The following is an 18,231-nucleotide window of genomic DNA, read 5'->3' as shown; positions in this document are numbered from 1 at the left end:
CTGGGCCTTAACTTCTACCCCTCTGGCAGGGTATTATGCATTCCATATACCAGCAACGAAAAGGAACATTTTCGGTCGCCCCGCAGGCGGTTTGTCAATTTTCATAAAACAAGAGTGTGCCCTTGATGCTACTGCCATCAACGCGAACTCCCTTGGTCTACAAGCGCTTCAAATAAGAGGTTTGAGCTCCATTAATCATCCATTTCATTTGCTGGTACTAAATTATTACATCAACACAGCGCAGACCCTAATGAGAGCTCAGTTGGAGGCACTGGCACAAAACCTGGAGGACCTGCTAAACAAATATAAAACACACCAGGTCATTTTAGCTGGGGACTTTAATTTAAAAGACCTAGATAAATTGGTAAGCCTTCCTCGGGGATCAGGAAGGGCAGCTCCTCTGCATGACCTTTTCCTCAGTTACAAATTAACATCAACCTATGCACTGAAAAAAACCCGCTCGAATGCCTGGCAACCTCAGCCCACTTTTCGAAACGTGTCCAGAATTGATTACATCCTGATAAGCGGTGAATTGGCGGATAGAATGACTGACTTTGAAGTCGAGAATCGCCAGGAAAGCGATCACAGGACACTAAGAGCAACATTCCAGCTGGTCATCCCCTCCGCAACCCCCTACCAATCCATTAGGGAGTCAAGCGGGGAGGAGAAACAGTGTCCTGCGGAGGATCAAGTGATCGGACATGACAGAATAGAAACTACAAACATGGTTGGCCCAGGCACAGGAAGGGAGTCTGCTCACAGTGGAACCGCCCATAACAGGATGGGAGCAAATCATTGAGGATCTACAAAACAAGCTCGGGAACCCCACTCCACAAAAAAAAACTAAGATAAATGAGCAACTCAGCAGAAGAAATAGCTGCCCCCAGGACCTACGAGAACTTAAACTTCTACGTAAGGCTCTCCTAGCAAAGAAAAGAGGGGGCAGCCAAACAGAGCGGCCACCCATATCCGCATTACGGACCTCCATAAGGAAGAAGCAATGGGAACTCAAAAAAGCCGACACCGAAAGTAAATGGCTTAAAGTTTTTACCCTCTTGAAACAAAGGAACTCTGCACGACTTTGGAAATACATCAACCAACTAAGCAACCGAGGACCAACAAGAGAAAACGGGGTGGCAGGAAAAGAGTGGATTCAATATGTGAAACAGCTATATGCAACAGTCTCCAGTAACGAAGTTCCTTCGTTGGTCAAGGCAGAGTCGACCGAGGAAGCCCGACAGTCTAGTACATACCCAGATACCGTGACTTCGAGCTCAGCCAATACCCCAAGGGGTAACAGCTCACCGGCTGACGCCGACGAGACCTCATCAACCTGGACCAACACCCGACAGGTCATTAAAACCATCAAGCGCATGAGGAATGACGGCGCTCCGGGGCCCAATGGGATTCCAGCGCAGGCTTTTAAACAGGCACTTGAGTTCTGGGCTGCACTCTTAACTCCGCTCTTCAACTACACCTACTTGACCGCCGCAACCCCGGACTCTTGGAGGGGCTCAATACTATTTCCAATCTTCAAAAAAGGTGACCGTCTACAGCCGTCAAACTACAGGCTCATTGCCCTGCTCGATCTGGAGGCCAAGGCCTATGCACGCCTGCTTCTCAACGACCTAAAAAAATGGGCAGAAGAGGAAAATATAATACCCACGTACCAGACTGGCTTTAGGTCTAAGGCATCTACTATGGACAACGTCCTGGCGCTATCATATCTCTCCGCCAGGCAGCCTCGAAGAATCATCCCCCATTATTCTGCTGCTTTGTAGACTATAGCACACCGTTCAACAAAGTAGACAGAAAACGCCTATGGTGGAAATTAGGAAAGTGGGGGATACCACCGAAACTTCTTAAGGCAATCATGTCACTATACGAGGCAACCTGGGTGCGGGTGAAAACAAGCGCTCTGACAGTTTCCTCCAAAATAGCTACAGTAAATGGGCTGAAACAAGGGTGTGTCTTGGCTCCCATCCTTTTTAATTTATACACTGCGGACCTGGGAGAGGCTCTAAAAGGTGCCAGCCTAGTAGCCCCCAGACTAGGAAGAGTGAGGCTACCGGTTCTACAGTATGCCGATGACACGGCTATAATGGATCACACGAAGATTGGCCTACAAAGAGCATTAACGGCCCTAAACAGTTTTAACATTGCTAACAGTTTAACAGTCAACCAAGGAAAAACAAAGGTTATTATCTTCGGGTCCTACCATCGGAAACGGCACGCACAGTGGCAGCTGGGAAATGCCCAAATACACTCGGTGGCCTCATACAACTACCTAGGAGTCTGGTTCTCGGAACGGGCCAAAGCAAACGTACACCTAAATCAGCAGGCCTCGAAAGCCAATAACGTAACACATCTGTTAAGACAACTAAGTCAGAACCTGATCAGTCCATCTACTAGTCCAATTCTGATAGCCCTAAAAGCAAAACTTCTTCCATCAATTTCCTATGGTCACCTTGCCTTCCCCGGGAAGTTGGACGCCCTTCTCAACTCTGCCCAAGCAAAGGCCTACAAGTCGGTGCTACATATACCCAGAACGGCAAGAAGAACAAGGCTGAGACTGGAACTTGGTCTAGCAAGGCCAGACGTGATCGGCCAAGGGGAGCTGATCAAGCTGTATCTAAGGTTATTAAAGGCCCCGGCTAATTCTCTAAAACATCATTTGAGATCCATCTTTGAAGACTCAGCTTTGACATGGCACACCAGGCTGGGCAACGCAATCAAAGTTATGATGATAGCGGAAGAAAACCTCTCTCGGCAGGACATCCCATTGTCTGTCTGGAAGAGAGCCATCAACAAACAAGTGCACAAAATCTCTTTCGAACTCGATTACAAAACCCTACGCCGCAGCCCCCAATTGGAACCGCTAAACAACTCATACATTGTGGGAAAAGCACAATCTTACTTAAGCGAGGCCGTCACAACACAGGTTCGAAGTAAAATTCTATTTATGAGGCTGACCACGCTTGGAATAGTAGACTTCAATCCCGCGTGGGCTTATAGAGGGGACTCTAAAATCTGCAGGCTGTGTACCTACACAAGGGAATCCTGGCTGCATCTTCTCTGCTGCTGTCCTCATCTCAACAACGAACGTCGACGATTGTTGCGTCCGATTTGCCTCAATCAGAACATAACAACATGTTCGGAAGCATCGGCCTTGTGCCTGTCAACTACCAACATAATGACTTTAGCAAGATCGGCGAAATTTGTCCATCAAATCAGGCTAGCCCTAAAAGCCAATAATGAGAGCATTTTAATACTTAGGAAGCCCACCGCAAAGGCCATTGATCGAAGCAGAAGCGATCTCATTAGGTAGTATCCTTGACAGCACCATTTGCACGTCTCCCAAAGAACGATACACCCGCAGCAAAAACTAACTCCAGGCATATATGGCCGTGAAAAGCCCAGTTCAATGGGCCCTAGCAAGGGGCCGCATGATATTTTATTGCATTTCTTTTAAACTGTTCTTAATCAACACTGGACTATACACTTTTTTAAGTAAAGAAGTTTATAATTACTGTTCTATATACTTTTTCCTTTTACTGTAAAGATTTTAATTAATTGTACAGTTAATAAAAAAACTTCAAACTTCTACAACGGATGTCCCTTCAACCATTTTCTAACAAAGACTGACAGAGACACAGACCTTCCCAGAATAAATGCACGGGAAAACGGACAGACACGCACCAGGACACACCACACAGACGCACACTGTAGGGGTCTAACAATGTCCTACCACTCACGCCTCCAGGGTCACCAGGTCACGTGCATGTTACCCACCTGTGTGCCACTGCTGTTATGTCAATAATGCCCAGCTCTGCTGATACAAGGCTTCTAGACAATATACACAACCACCCCATCCACCACCGCATCCACCATCACTGCATCCACTATCACCACATCCACCGCATCCACCACCACATCCACTACCACATCCACCATCACCATCACATCCACCACCACCACATCCACCACCACCGCATCCACTACCACCACCACCCCATCCACCACTACCACCACCGCATCCACCACTGCATCCACCACATCCACCGCATCCACCGCATCCACCACCACATCCACCGCATCCACCATCACATCCACCACCACCACATCCACCATCACCTCCACCACCACCACATCCACCATCACCTCCACCACCACCACATCCACCATCACCTCCACATCCACCATGACATCCACCGCCACATCCACCACCACATCCACCACCACCACATCCACCACCACCACCACCACATCGACCACCACTTCCACCACCACCTCATCCACCACCACTTCCACCACCACCACCACCACCACCGCATCCACCACCACCACCCCATCCACCACCACCACCAGCACCGCATCCACCACCAGCACCGCATCCACCACCAGCACCGCATCCACCATCACCACATCCACCGCATCCACCACCACCGCATTCACCACCACATCCACCATCACCACCACATCCACCACCACCACACCCACCACCACCACCACACCCACCACCACACCCACCACCACACCCACCACCACACCCACCACCACACCCACCACCACACCCACCACCACACCCACCACCACTACATCCACCACTAAATCCACCATTACATCCACCACCACAACCACCACCCCATCCACCACCACACCCACCACCCCATCCACCACCACCACCGCATCCACCACCACCACCACCGCATCCACCACCACCACCGCATCCACCACCACAGCATCCACCATCACCACATCCACCGCATCCACCACCACTGCATCCACCACCACTGCATCCACCACCACATCATCCACCACCACATCATCCACCACCACATCCACCACCACCACCACATCCACCATCACATCCACCACCACCACATCCACCATCACCTCCACATCCACCATGACATCCACCACCACCACCGCATCCACTACCACCACCACCACACCCACCACCACTACATCCACCACCACATCCACTACCACCACCACCGCATCCACCACAGCCACCGCATCCACCACAGCCACCGCATCCACCACATCCACCGCATCCACTACCGCATTCACCAACACATCCACCATCACCACCACATCCACCATCACCACCACATCCACCATCACCACATCTATATGTGTGTGGCTCTGTGTGTGTTTAGGTGCAAATGCAATGTTCTTGGATTTTCGTCACAATAAAATACACTGAACATAATCTTCACAAAAGTTATTTACAAACGTTTAAGCTATTGCCATTATAAATTACAATAACTTTTATTTAAGTATTAATTATTTACAAAATTAAAAGCCATTGTTATTTGTAATATCAATACATCTAAGTCACGTAAATACAACACACATTGCATTACAAATGCTATAGGTGTCACATTTGCAAAAAGTTAAAACTATTGACATTGTAACTGACAAAGCTATTAATTTTGCTACTTTCAAAACCAACACATAAATAAAAAAGTGTCATTTACAATACCAATAGCTCAAACTTTCCTAATGCGAGACCTATTGCATTTCCAATGCTTGTTCATGTTTCTAAATGAAGCTGCCTCATACATGGTCTTTCCATTCCTACATTGTACACATATTAACTGGTTTGCAGAGTTGTCTTAATCTCACAAAGGATCTATTAGGTTTCCAGATAAAGAGCTATTACAGTACTGTAGCCAGGGCCGTTTTTATAGTTCATACTGCCTTTTTAGTTACTACATAACACCATTGCTGACACCTTCCACGCACTATTATTTCAATTGAACCAAATGCAGGTGAAATTACTTGTTAAATAAGTACTTAGTAGTATGCAGTATAGATAGGAACTACATTTTTCTGCATGATTGATGAAGACCAATACAGTGTATATTATGATTTTCATATTAAAAAAAAAACAAAAACGTATTGGCCGTAGTGAAACAACTGCCTCTTTCGCTGGCATTTGTCTCTGCCCCACCACTCTCAATCATTCTTTGGTCCACTTGGTTGATACTTGAACATTAACATGCTTTATAGAGGTTTTTGATGTGCACTGTTTAGCAGCATTAGTTTCTTATAGATTACAATGATGGGCATGATCACCCCATCCAGTGCTTGTATCGAAAAGTTCTCTTACTGTACTTCGTTTTAATTTGTAAGCGAGTTTCGTTGTTGAAGATGCAAAACTGTTGTTACAAGCAGTTAACTTCTAAGCAATCTGGAAAATGGGAGTAGCAGGAATGCAGTGACTAGAACCCTCATAAATTTACCGGAAGTCTGCTTAGCGATAATCCAATATTGGGTTCAACATAGTATGCAGGAGGATGCCAGTGTTGCTGAATTAAACATTCAATGTGTCTAACATTGATGACAATACTTATCACTTAAACATACTCTGTATAGAGCATTTCAGTTGTTTTTCCTCCCGAAGCTGCCTCGGATATGTACAAGCAAACCTTTAATAATGTGGGTGACGTTTCTGCTCTGGGAAGTTGTCATTCTTGATTCTGTTTCTGTTCCTAACAGTCCATAATGTCTCTGAATTCACAACTGTCTTACATACCTTCTTGGCACTAGGATTCCCCGCATGCTCAGATACGACGCACTATTGAGTGCTGCAGGGCGAACCATTGCAACAAGGACTTGATGCCCACACTGCCCCCTCCGGATCCGGCAGGTAGGTTTTCTGCTAAAAACCATCGCGTTTGAGGCATATGTTCATTGTGGAGCTATAAACTGCACCTTTTCAAACCCCCTCATTTTGTTTGTTACAAGTCTCTTGCTGTAGCACATGGGCGTGTTTTATCCACTACTGTACATGTTGCCAACAAACTGAGTTTGTCCCATTAAGGAAAGCCAGGTATTTCGATGGATGGCATTGCTGTATCATACCATTAAGCCCCAGCAACTAAATGCTTCCAGCATAGACATTTGCAAGGCTGCCAAAAGTTCCCTGCTCATGATTAATTAAATCACTAAAAGTTGTTCTGTGCTTCAATAAATAATTTTGCAGCATGTATCTTCTCTGGATTCACATGCTGTTCATAATTCCGCCATCTAGTGGTTGGGTCCGGACCTCTCTTCTTGTATAGTAGTCTTTTATTTTCCTCTTCTCTTTTTGTTGTTGTTGGGTATCTACTGCCCCCACCATTTGGCGCTTGTTGCAGTATCAGGACGTCAGATGCCCTTGCTGAAAGTCTCCAAATGTGGTTGCCATCTTCAGTTTCTTTTTCCCCGCCGTTGGGTCTAGAAGCATTGTTGAAGCTCTCCAGTCACCAAGGGGAAGGATAACAGGATTTCGTTACGGAAAACAGAGATGATAATCGTCATAACTAAGTAAGGTAATGTTAGCCAGAGACCGACTACACTGAAAACACATTGAAGTAAGTGGAACGTCCGTCGACTGGAGTACGGAGAATGCGCGGACAGGGGGCTCCCTGCTGTGCATGAGATGGAGAACACGCCTTTCCATTTCTGCCCAGAGTGTCACAATAAGTTGGCCCAGAGGGACTACCACCCGGTGTGATACCTATGCCTCCGAGAGACCACAAGACCGACACCTGCAAAGAGTGTGTAGAGTTCAAACCAAGAAAGCTGAAAGCATGAGAAAAACAAAGGCAGTCACACTATGCCATGTAGGGGCAGAGGAAACAACTTCACTCTGAGATCTCGGGCTATCTAGGGAAGAAAAGGCAGAGTGCAGGCACATAAAGTTGAAGAAGATCGGAGCGGTTGATCAGGACGATTCTGACTCTAGACCACATAAGACTACTCTGCGCTGAAAATCTAGCCTACCGAAGGCTGTTAAGGCAAAAAGATCCCGTCTTTACTCTATGCGGAGGAGGACCGAGCGGTCCAGGGTCTGTACCAGGACACATTGGGTTCGGAAAGTGTTGAAAAACAGTGGCAACACCTCAAGGCAGATTCACCATAGGAAACTGTAGACACTTGTATGTCGAGACCATCTCCCCTGGATGACCTTACCATGAGCAATCAGCTGGTTAAAAAGGCATGGAGTGGTACAGGGTCCATCTGGATGAGGAGAAGTCACAGACATGCTTCTTACTGGAGATACTACTACCATCACAGAACAAAAGTAAATTGCTTCTGATGCTCCTGAGCGTCCTGGACCAGGGGAGAGAGGCATTTAAACAGCAAGCAACTTGTAGGTCAGTGATACCTGATGTCGAGAAAAAGTACCAACATTCCTCTAAGGACATCCAGGTCACTGTGGTGGCGGGCTCCTTCATTGTAGCCCCCGCCAGGAAAAGAGCCAGCCCCCTCCTGGATAGAGAAACTGAAAGAATAGAAATGGTAAGAAGAAAATTCAAGAGAGGAGCGGCAACACAGTAGTGTATAGCAAACTTCAAAGCCCCACTTAACTGGTATGCCCATAAGAACTGGGAGGAGATAGCGTAACTAATGAAATACCTCCAGAACAATACCAGAAGAGAGGAAAAACCTAGCTAATATGTGCTATAAACCAGCACTGAATGCTGCGGACACAGCAGCAATACAACTGGTGACAGTACCCGCCCTAAGAAGACGCGTTTAGCTATGAATCTCGGGGTTCAAAAACAAGGTGCAGGCCAGCATGAACAACACTCATTTTAGCGGAGAACACCTATTCAGTAGTGCAGCAGATGAGACACGGCAACTACTGAAAAAGATAATGACACAGCAGAGTCCATTGGGACCCTACCGTTTGGAGTGCAACAGAAAAGGTGAATCACTGCCATTAGAAGACCAACAGGAAGAGGAGGGTTTTAAACCATTGCAACACGTCAAAAACATAGGTCAAACACCGGCACAACAGTAGCAATTTCAAGCACCACAGAAACCGCCCTTTCACGGGCAAGCGAGAGGCAAAGGACAGCTGTCCAGAGGGGCGGCAACAGCAAGCAAGTGACTCGTTAAATCTGGACTTTCAACCACACACAACACCTGTGGGGGGAAAGAATATGCAACTTCCTCCAGTAGTGGAGAGAGATCACATCGGACAAATGGATTCTCACATCATCCAACACAACTATTGCATAGAACTGAAAAACACCTACCAACTATGGGCCCTACACACAAAATCCACACAAAGGTAGAAAAGACCGATCTCCAGAAGTAATAAAAAGAACTGCTGCCAGACAAGTCACTGTGACCCATACTAGACCTCTTCATCCTAAACAAGTTCATAAGAACACAAAGTTTCAAAATGACAACTCTCCAGGAGGTTATTCCTCAACTCCAGCAAGGGGATTACATGGCAACTATACACTTAAAGGATGCCTACCTGCACATTCCAGTGAATCACAGACACAAGAAGTTCCTGCGCCACATTATAGATAATACACACTACTAATTCAGTGTTGTCTTTTGGCATAAAATCCCCCCCCAGAGTATTCACAAAGTGCCTGGCGGACATAGTTGCGCACCTGAGAAGAAAGGGAATACATGTATACCACTACTTAGATGGCGGGCTGGTGAGAGCAAGTTCTACACACAGATGCAGAGACAGCATAAGTACAGTGATGACAACACTCCACTGATTGGGGTTCATTATAAACATGGAGAAGTCTTCACCCACTCCAGAATGGGAGAAGCTGGTTTTGGGAGGAAAAAATAAACTCAGTGCAAGGAAAGGCATTTCCATGTGAGAAAAGAGTCCTAGCTATAATACAAGAAGTTTGCTGTTACCAGAAAGGTCAGTGTCTGACAGTGAGAACGGTGGGGAAATTACTAGAAATGATGGCTTCCTGCATACCACTAATACCACTTTAGGTTTAAAGTATTTTATTGCAGCATTTAAAGAAAAGGACAACATTACAAACAAGTAACCACAGGTGCCCCCCGCGAAATAGTGTATACAGTTCATCATAGACATGAAATCCGTTCGTGCAGTGCGATGGGCACATCCTGTTCCAGAGTCACTGGGCTAGACTAATACCACTTTAGAGGCTACACATGAGCCCGATCCAGGAATTGATCCAAAGCCAATAGTCTTAAGCGAAGAGCTGTCAAACCGAGTGGATGAGGAGTATATAATTAAAAAAATAAATGCACAAAAAAAATTTGCTAATGGTAAGTTATAGTCCATTTTTACTTTCATGCTTCATGGTATATTTAAATAACCTTCGAAATTTCTTTTAAAAACATAGTCTGTGATCTTATGGTTGCTAAAAGAAAGCTGGAAGCCCTGTAAAATTAAGCAGTAATGGTTAGCTGAGAAAACCATAACCCGTGCCCTGACCATGTAAAACATGAGTCACAATTGCAGTTCTTCTCATCTCGCAATATTTATTCAAATACATAGAAGGAATCATTGTTTTGTTTTTAAGCACTCGTTCAAACCCAACCACATTTCTCTGCGCCCTTTGGCTGATGAGGGTTGTTGTGGCCAAGAACCCCTATTGTTGCCACAAGTAAGTCCCTCACAGTGGAATTGTTCAGACCTTGTTGGAGGCCCGCCCCCTTTCTTAACCACTCTTGAAAGGAATCTCCTGGCGCACTACTGGTTAGGGGATTAAGTCTAGGGGTGAGAGCGCCGGCAAACTGCTCTGCGGCAGTTGGTGGAGTTTTTTGCGAACCTAACATTCCAAGTAAAGCGCAGAGTGGCTAAACTCTGCAAGCTCTGCTGGTGGAGTTGAATTTACCTCTTATCAGAGACTCGCACACCCACTCACACACCCACTCAGACTTTCATATACCCACTCATACTCTCTCACACCCACTTACAAACCTACTCAGACACTCCTATACCCACTGAGACACTCATTAACTCACTCACACACTTAGGGGGTGAGTACAATACGGCCCGTAAAGGTGGAGCCTTCTGGGCTTCATCGTAATTGGCCAGCTCAGTTTACTTTCCGACCGCCGTATTACAATATAGGCGGTCAGAAACTAAACTGGCCGGTTATTGCGCCTGGCTTTCGGCGGGCTCCTTGAGCCAGTTGGCCAGTTGCAACTGGCTCGTAATCCAAAGGGTGGCTTTTCCGCCCTTGGGATTACGATGCACGGTTTCCGTGTTGGCCTGTCCGACATGGAAACCATTTTGGAAAGCGTATTTGGGGGCCCACAGCAAGGTCCCCTTGGGTGCGCGGCCTCTGGTTGGGGGTGAGTGCCCCCTCGTTGATCCCTTCACCCGTGGTGCCTGCTACAGGATGCAGGGATGAACAGCACCTCCCATTTCTCTACGGGAGCATGCATTATGGCTGGTTTACAGCTGTAATGCATGCTCCCAAAGGAAAATGCATAATTGTGACTGAACAGTGTTGGGTCACATTCTAATGAGGCGGTCAGGACTGCTGACCAGACGTGCGTTGGTCTGCTCCAGTACCAAGGCCTTGTCCACCTGACATCGTAATTCGCCCCTAAGTGTCAAAGCTTAGTGGTTTCATTTAGGAAAGGGAGTTCTCAACTATAGAAAATGTAGGAAATATAGAATTATTTTAGATAGATTAATGTATATTATTGATACATTGGCAAGTGATTAATACTGTATAGGAGGTCAAAACATAATGTCTGTGCTTGAAGATTTCATGTATTTCTGGACTAGGAAGTACTTTAAATGTTTTGAAGATTCAAAGACAATGGAAATTATTGATTTGAGTGTGTAGTGATTTCTGAATCATTCGGATATTACTAAAGAACGATCTTAACAGAGAAACGCTGGTTGCAAATTGAATGTGTCAGTTTTAATGTTCTCTACAAGTGGTGCAGATAACGAACTTGGTTGTGTGACAACATTGAATTTGATAGTTATCCACCTGTTAATTCAAGTGATCGAAGCAGTTACTTGATTATTTTGAGGAACGTCTGTGAGGGGACCACTTTGTAGCGGGTCAGACCCATTCCCCACCTCTTTAGTCAGGAGCATGTCTTCGGTGGAACATTGCCATGTCAACAGCCCAGGCAGGAAGGATTTACTTGGCAGTTCAAGTTCCCGTATACATTGACAATTAACAACGTATGTCCCCTTTATTCGAGCACCGGAGGCACTAAGTAGTGTGTGCACGGCAAGTTAGAACGACACATTGACTTGTGAAAAAGTAGGGCAACTCTGAAAACGAGACTTTGTGCACCTTGGGAATAGTCCTAGATAATAGGTGGTGCTGGCAAGAAGGTCGATGCCGGCCCTAATACATTTCTATATTTCAAGTTATTTCCACATTTCAAATTTTGCATTTCCATATTTCGAATTGCACGTTTGTGTTTCAAGGCTGTATTTTAATAACATCAGATTCCTGTGCTTTTCTTTGTTTCCGTACAGTGGGACTGTTGGATGGTACTGCACACTGGATAGCGCTCGTTGTGTCGGTCTCCATCTGCTTGTTGGTTTTGGGCATCTTCATCACCGTCTTCTTTTACAAGTAAGACAACAAATGCACTTTTTGTTTATGTAAACCAGCTGGATTATTTTTTAGAAATATGTCGCTGCAAATGATTAAGGCGGACTTTTGCTCAGATAGCCAGTCGACCATAATTCTTTATTTCCTTTAAGACTAACCAGGCTTCTTTAGCCTGCTCCTGTTTTAAGTCCATTTTGACGTGAGCAAAAAGGTCATGTTTAAGGTTTTTATATCGACTGAGAAGACTTGTTTTCTTGAAAGATAGAATCTAATACTATTAGGTCGTAAGAATAAAGGGCCCTTTACCTTCTAATACGTCTCTTATTTTCTAGCATGGAATCATATTTGTCGATTCTCACAGCTGCCAAATGGTGGTCCCTTAAAATAGTTTTGTCTCTAAAGAGATCGGCAAATTTGCTGGTTTTAGAACATTAATTTCCAGTCCACTGGTTTTACACATCTTCAAGGATCAAGCATGGTTTTTTGCACTGAGTATTATTTTATGTTACGAAAGTATGAGTTGCTTTTTAAATCTGCCCTGCTGATTTACTTATCCAGCTTTGGAACCAATAGACCGCCTTGCTATCCGGGCAGGTGCACTTGGATTTGACACCATGTGCAGGAAAGTTGAACAGAACTAGTGTGCGCTGTATGTTGATGTCGGATGATGAGCAAGTGAATAGAAATGAACTAGCAAAGGAAGCTGAAAGGGTTGTCCTACTGAACAGAGTTTGTAGCCCTGTTATGTAAAGGGCTGACATATTGGACCCTCTGGTTCACCTAGGTCCAATAACTCTTGGGACGGTTTGGGTACACTGCTCCCATCACTCTAGCACCACTTGTTACAGGAATAGCACTGACTTTATCATAATCAAAAACTATCATTTAAAAGCCTTGAATCTTTCCAAAGTGTTAAAAATAAGCAATTTTAGGTTTCAATTAATTTCCTCTTCTAAAAAAAGTACCCCTCCTTCCCTTACTATCTACCTCTTTTTTCTGTATTTGACGCTTGAAGAAGGAAAGTTCACCTGCTGGAAAGGTGAAGTTGCGCCAGCCACCTACCTATAAACATTATGCTCTGTAGATCACTGGTCAATATCAAAATGATGGGTCCATGCACAGAGGGCACTCCTTCTGAAGTACATTATTCTGTATATTTCTTTATATTGTGGAGCATTATTTAAAGATGGTGTGGTCTCCAGGTATGTACATTTAGAATTCCGTTTACATTAGCTGGGGATTACACGTATGGGGGTATATTTCTTTGTTTTATTTTCATTTGGCTAGCAGCATAAAAACGTCTCTGAAATATGTCCTTCGCTTCCAGTCCGCGGGATTAGACTCACATTTGTCTTTTAAGGGGTTATGTTGAAAACTACATCTGCACCATCCAAAGGCTTTCAAACGCTCTCTTTTTTGTGCAGGAATAAACTGCAGGCAGACAGACGCCATTACATCCGGGATCTGGAGCAAGATGAGTCTCTTTTCCCACCTGGGGAGTCATTGAAGGACCTTATCGACCAATCACAGAGCTCTGGCAGCGGGTTAGGGCTGCCGTTGCTGGTGAGTCATCCTCTCGTGGGTTCTACCCTGCTGTTAAGTGCGCCTGTGGTGCTCGGACTGCCCCATGCTCTCAGGGAGGAGGGGGCTGAGCTATGTTTATTTCGTGGACATGGTATTTGCTCCATTTTGAGGCTGTTGATACTTTTTCTCTCGTGGGTGGTGTATTTAGTGATGTCCGTTTCCTTTTTGAGATTTCCTTTCTTTTATAATATAACGTGATTGTAAAAGGGTAATCTCGGTAGCCGCCCCCTCAACCCCGCATCTTTTTATTGTCTTTGTTTTTCAGTGCTAGTCTGTAGCCACTGTTTCTTAATACAGAGGGAATCGAAATGTAATCAATCATTTGAAGGTAATAATATTGATTAGAGGCACCAGAGGAAAACAGGGTAGACCCAAACGGAAAATATAAAGCAATATTTTGAGAAAACAATCATGCTATGAAGCGTAAAGGAATCAATACATTCTGTACTTGGGAAAAACAAGAACATCACCGATCAAGCCTTTTAAATAGATATATTTTCATTTTAATCATTTTAATGAAACTTTTCTGGCAGTGTTTTTCAAAAATATAACATAACAGTTAAAGTGACATAGCAAAAGAGTTGCCTTTCAAACATTTCGACCCATTTGTCGCCAGAGATATCGCACAACCATAATTGTTTTAGGTGGTTACTGAGTGGTCACTGAAGTATCCAATGCTTGGATTTAGGCAACTCTTAGTTATAGATAATGCTACTCCTAATTCTGTCAACAGAAATGCGCAATTCATGTTCAGAGGCAGCTAGTAAATTCGAAGATCAATAGCCTGAAGTCAGACAAACAATCTGAATTGCAGTCAGGACTTGAATTGGTGGCCATTATACTACCTCAGGGACTGTTGATATGAGGAAAACGTCTAGCTACAGATATTACACTAGCCACCGCAATATTTTGTAAAATTGAGTTGCCTCAATAAATCTTTAACAATGCCATATTTTTTAAAATTCAGCCTAGCGATTTTCCTATGTGGCCAACGTGTGCTGTTCTTTTGTGTATAGTCACCTTTGCCTTGAAACCTGCAAATCGAGCAATCCTTGAGAAATGTAGTTTTCTTAAGAGGGTTTTCCAGCCATCTAATTTTACATTAGCGTTGATTGAAATGGAGCCTTCTGATTTCTCATTGGAAGGATCTTGGTTTAACTTGACTCTGCACTAGAAGCCACGTTTATTTAAAGTCCTCCTTTGGTGGGTACCATGAAACAAAGCAATTCAGCGGTGAGGGAAGCTATGATTTACTGGATCCCTACATGAGCACAGAATTTACACAGTGAGGAACAAGAGGATAAAAGATGAAAGGGACAACTCTGTCGTATTCATACACTATTTTCATTGGAAATATTATTGAATGAGATTAAACATCAATGATGTCAATAGCTTATATGCTACATTATTTGCTTGTATATATTTAGGGCACATTTCCTTATGGGAACATTGCTGAAGGCCAACGTTTTCAGTCAAATTAATTTGAGGATGCCTTCTTCAGAGTGCTCCGCACTGCCACTTTATTCTTCTAATGTTCCAGCAGTCACTGAAATAGCTATTTGTGCCCACTAAATGCAAGATGCAGCATAAGGCACGTCAAGCAGACTTTTCAGAGGAGCTTGCTATTAGGGTTCTTTTAAAGCGGAGTTAATGACTGGTTCTATATATCAAATCCTTGCGGTCAAGAAGTGGTGGTTTTGTGTTTAATCAGCTGCAAAAATAAGATAGTTTATCTTCTGGAAGTGTAAGGATCCAGCGCCTGTCATGATAAATGATTGGTGGAATGAGAAAGTGATCTTAAAGTGATAGATGGGTTTCTCTGTCTTGGTCAGATCACTTACTTATTAACTTTACTCTTCCCATATCTGCGCACCATAAAGATAATAAGGCCAGGCCTCCGGCTGCTCCTTGTAGAGCCTGGAGCAAAGTGGACAAACCTGCTCTTCGTACCAGATTGGCAGACTTCGTTGTGCCAATGTGGACATAGCAGTTAACAACTATAATAGCTGGTTAGCCGATGCCATCAGTGTAGCTGTGCCTATTAAGCACATCTCGGGCAACCGGGTGGCACGATCCGCTCCCTGGTTCTCTGATATACTTCGTAATGAAACACAAAAATGCTGTCGTATGGAACGCCGTTGGTGCCTGAACTACTATGACGCTGATAAACAGATTTATAGGACAGCCCTTAGGTCCTATAAAGCACTTTTGGTGACTGAGAAAAGTAAATATTTTAAATCTCACATTGATTCTACAAAATACTCTTCAAAAGAGTTGTGCGCAGTCATAAATAGACTAACGGTTCCCAAGGCTCCGAACAAACTAGGTAGTCAACAGTTTGTTGATGATATGGCGTCCAATTTTAAAAATAAAGTGCTGGATATTGTTTGTAATTTAAAAAATTGCGTAGGTGCTCAGTTGGTCCCTACTACGCAGGTGGTAGTTGCCGGTACAAGCAAGTTTCCGGAGTTCTTTCCTGTCTCTATTGATAGTGAGCCATCTTTTCTTGGCCTCCAAATCGGGCTCTCCTTCAGATCCGTGTTCGTCAGCTTTTCTAATGGAGCTATCTGACCTGGTGAGTCCTGTTTTAATGGACATTTTTAACAGAATGTTTTCTTTAGGCAGCTTTCCAACCATTTGGAAGGAGACCTCTGTGCTCCCGCTTCTCAAGAAACCTACCCTTGATGCTTCCATTACATAAAATTACCGTCCCATTGCGCGCCTTCCCCTTCCAGCCAAAATTGCGGACAAAATCATGAATGTTCAATTGACTCAGTACATTGATGACAATGGGCTGCTGGATCATTCTCAGTTCGGCTTCCGTAAGGAACACAGCACTGAGACTGCATTTATTAAGGCGACCGAAGAAAATAGAGCGGTTATGGACAGGGGAGGTTCGGCAGCATTAATCTTGCTTGACCTCTCCGCCGCGTTCGACACTGTTGATCATACTCTCCTTACCCACCGATTAAAATCTTTAGATGTGGAGCGCAAGGCACTGGCCTTGCTGGCTTCCTTTTTGGAGGAGAGGAGATCAACGGGTTCAACTCGGAGCCTTATGTGCTGCCTTGTGGTGTTCCACAGGGAAGTTCGTTGAGCCCACTGTTGTTCAATGTTTATGTCACCGAACTTGCTTTACTGATCAGAGATTATGGCTTCTCACTAACATCATATGCAGATGACTCTCAGATTGTGGTTGCAGCCCATAAAAAAGCAGAGCTCCCCGGCTTTGAAATTCCACAACTCATTGGCCGCCATTAACATCTGGATGAGTAGTCACTGCCTTAAACTTAATTCTGAGAAGACGGAAGTGCTGATTTTCGGCAATTTAAAACCTTCCTGGAGTAGTCTCTGGTGGCCTGCAGATATGGGCCTGCTGCCCATTTCAATGGCAAAGACAAGAAACCTGGGCGTTCTGGTTGATAACATACTGACGTTCATACAACAGTCCAATGCCATCGTGTCTGCGTCACACTTCCTGATAAAAAAAAAATCAGGAAGATACTCTCCTACATCCTGGCAGAAACCAAGAAAGTGGTTATCACTTCCCTGATTCAGTCTAAGCTGGATTATTGTAACGGGCTCTATCTGAATGCCCAGAAACAATGTCTGAGGAAACTGCAGGTAGTGCAAAATTCAGCCGCCCGCCTTTTGTTGGGCATCCCCCGGCATAAATCCATCTCTGAAGAAATTCAGAAACTGCACTGGCTTCCAGTGGGGCAACGGATTAAATTCAAGGCGCTTTGTGTGGCTTTTAAGGCCTTGTCATTTAAAGGCCCGTTGTTCCTGCAGAAACTTTTTAGGTGGTATCAACCAGGCAGATTACTTCGTTCCACAGGTGCTAAATTACTTACTGTGCCAAAAATTCGGACCCTGCAGTGGGGAGGGCGGAGTTTTCATCACAGCACTTCTAAGCTGTGGAACCTGCTGCCATCCGAGATCAGGAATGCTAGCTCTCTCTTGAGCTTTAGAAAAAAATTGAAAACCTGGCTATTTCAGTGATGGGAGCTGGTTGGGGATCTGCTCATGGTTCTAGCTCCGAGACACCATTTTGGTGTTTGTGCGCTTTATAAATATCATTATCATTATCATCATTATCATCTTGGAAAGAAGGGAATCGTTTTACTGAGAGTGCAACAAGGTAATGAACATTGCTGATCATTTGATTATTTTTATAGAAGAAAATCCTTAAAACAAAAAGCCACAAATACAAAAAGAATTATCAGACAATGTTCATAGTTTGAAACATCCCTGGCGTAGGTCATTTATAACGGAGATCAAATAATACGTGCAAGTCACAAAACATTCTAAGCCAGCTGGAAGG

At 44.5% G+C, this 18,231-nt stretch overlaps 1 protein-coding gene across 1 annotated transcript in view; it reads left to right on the top strand.

The window, feature by feature from the left end:
* BMPR1A (bone morphogenetic protein receptor type 1A) overlaps positions 1-18,231 on the top strand; it is a 556,231-nt gene that overhangs the window by 447,098 nt on the left and 90,902 nt on the right. The window contains exons 6-8 of the mRNA XM_086922023.1: positions 6,559-6,658; positions 12,245-12,344; positions 13,748-13,886. Of these exons, the coding sequence (XP_086778149.1) occupies positions 6,559-6,658; positions 12,245-12,344; positions 13,748-13,886 (339 nt within the window). The remainder of the gene's footprint in view (positions 1-6,558; positions 6,659-12,244; positions 12,345-13,747; positions 13,887-18,231) is intronic.

The sequence above is a fragment of the Lissotriton vulgaris genome, chromosome 5 (genome assembly GCF_964263255.1).
Source record: "Lissotriton vulgaris chromosome 5, aLisVul1.2, whole genome shotgun sequence".
Classification (NCBI taxonomy): Eukaryota; Metazoa; Chordata; class Amphibia; order Caudata; family Salamandridae; genus Lissotriton; species Lissotriton vulgaris.
Note: the sequence above shows the minus strand (reverse complement) of the source record. Positions and strands in the feature narration are given on the sequence as shown.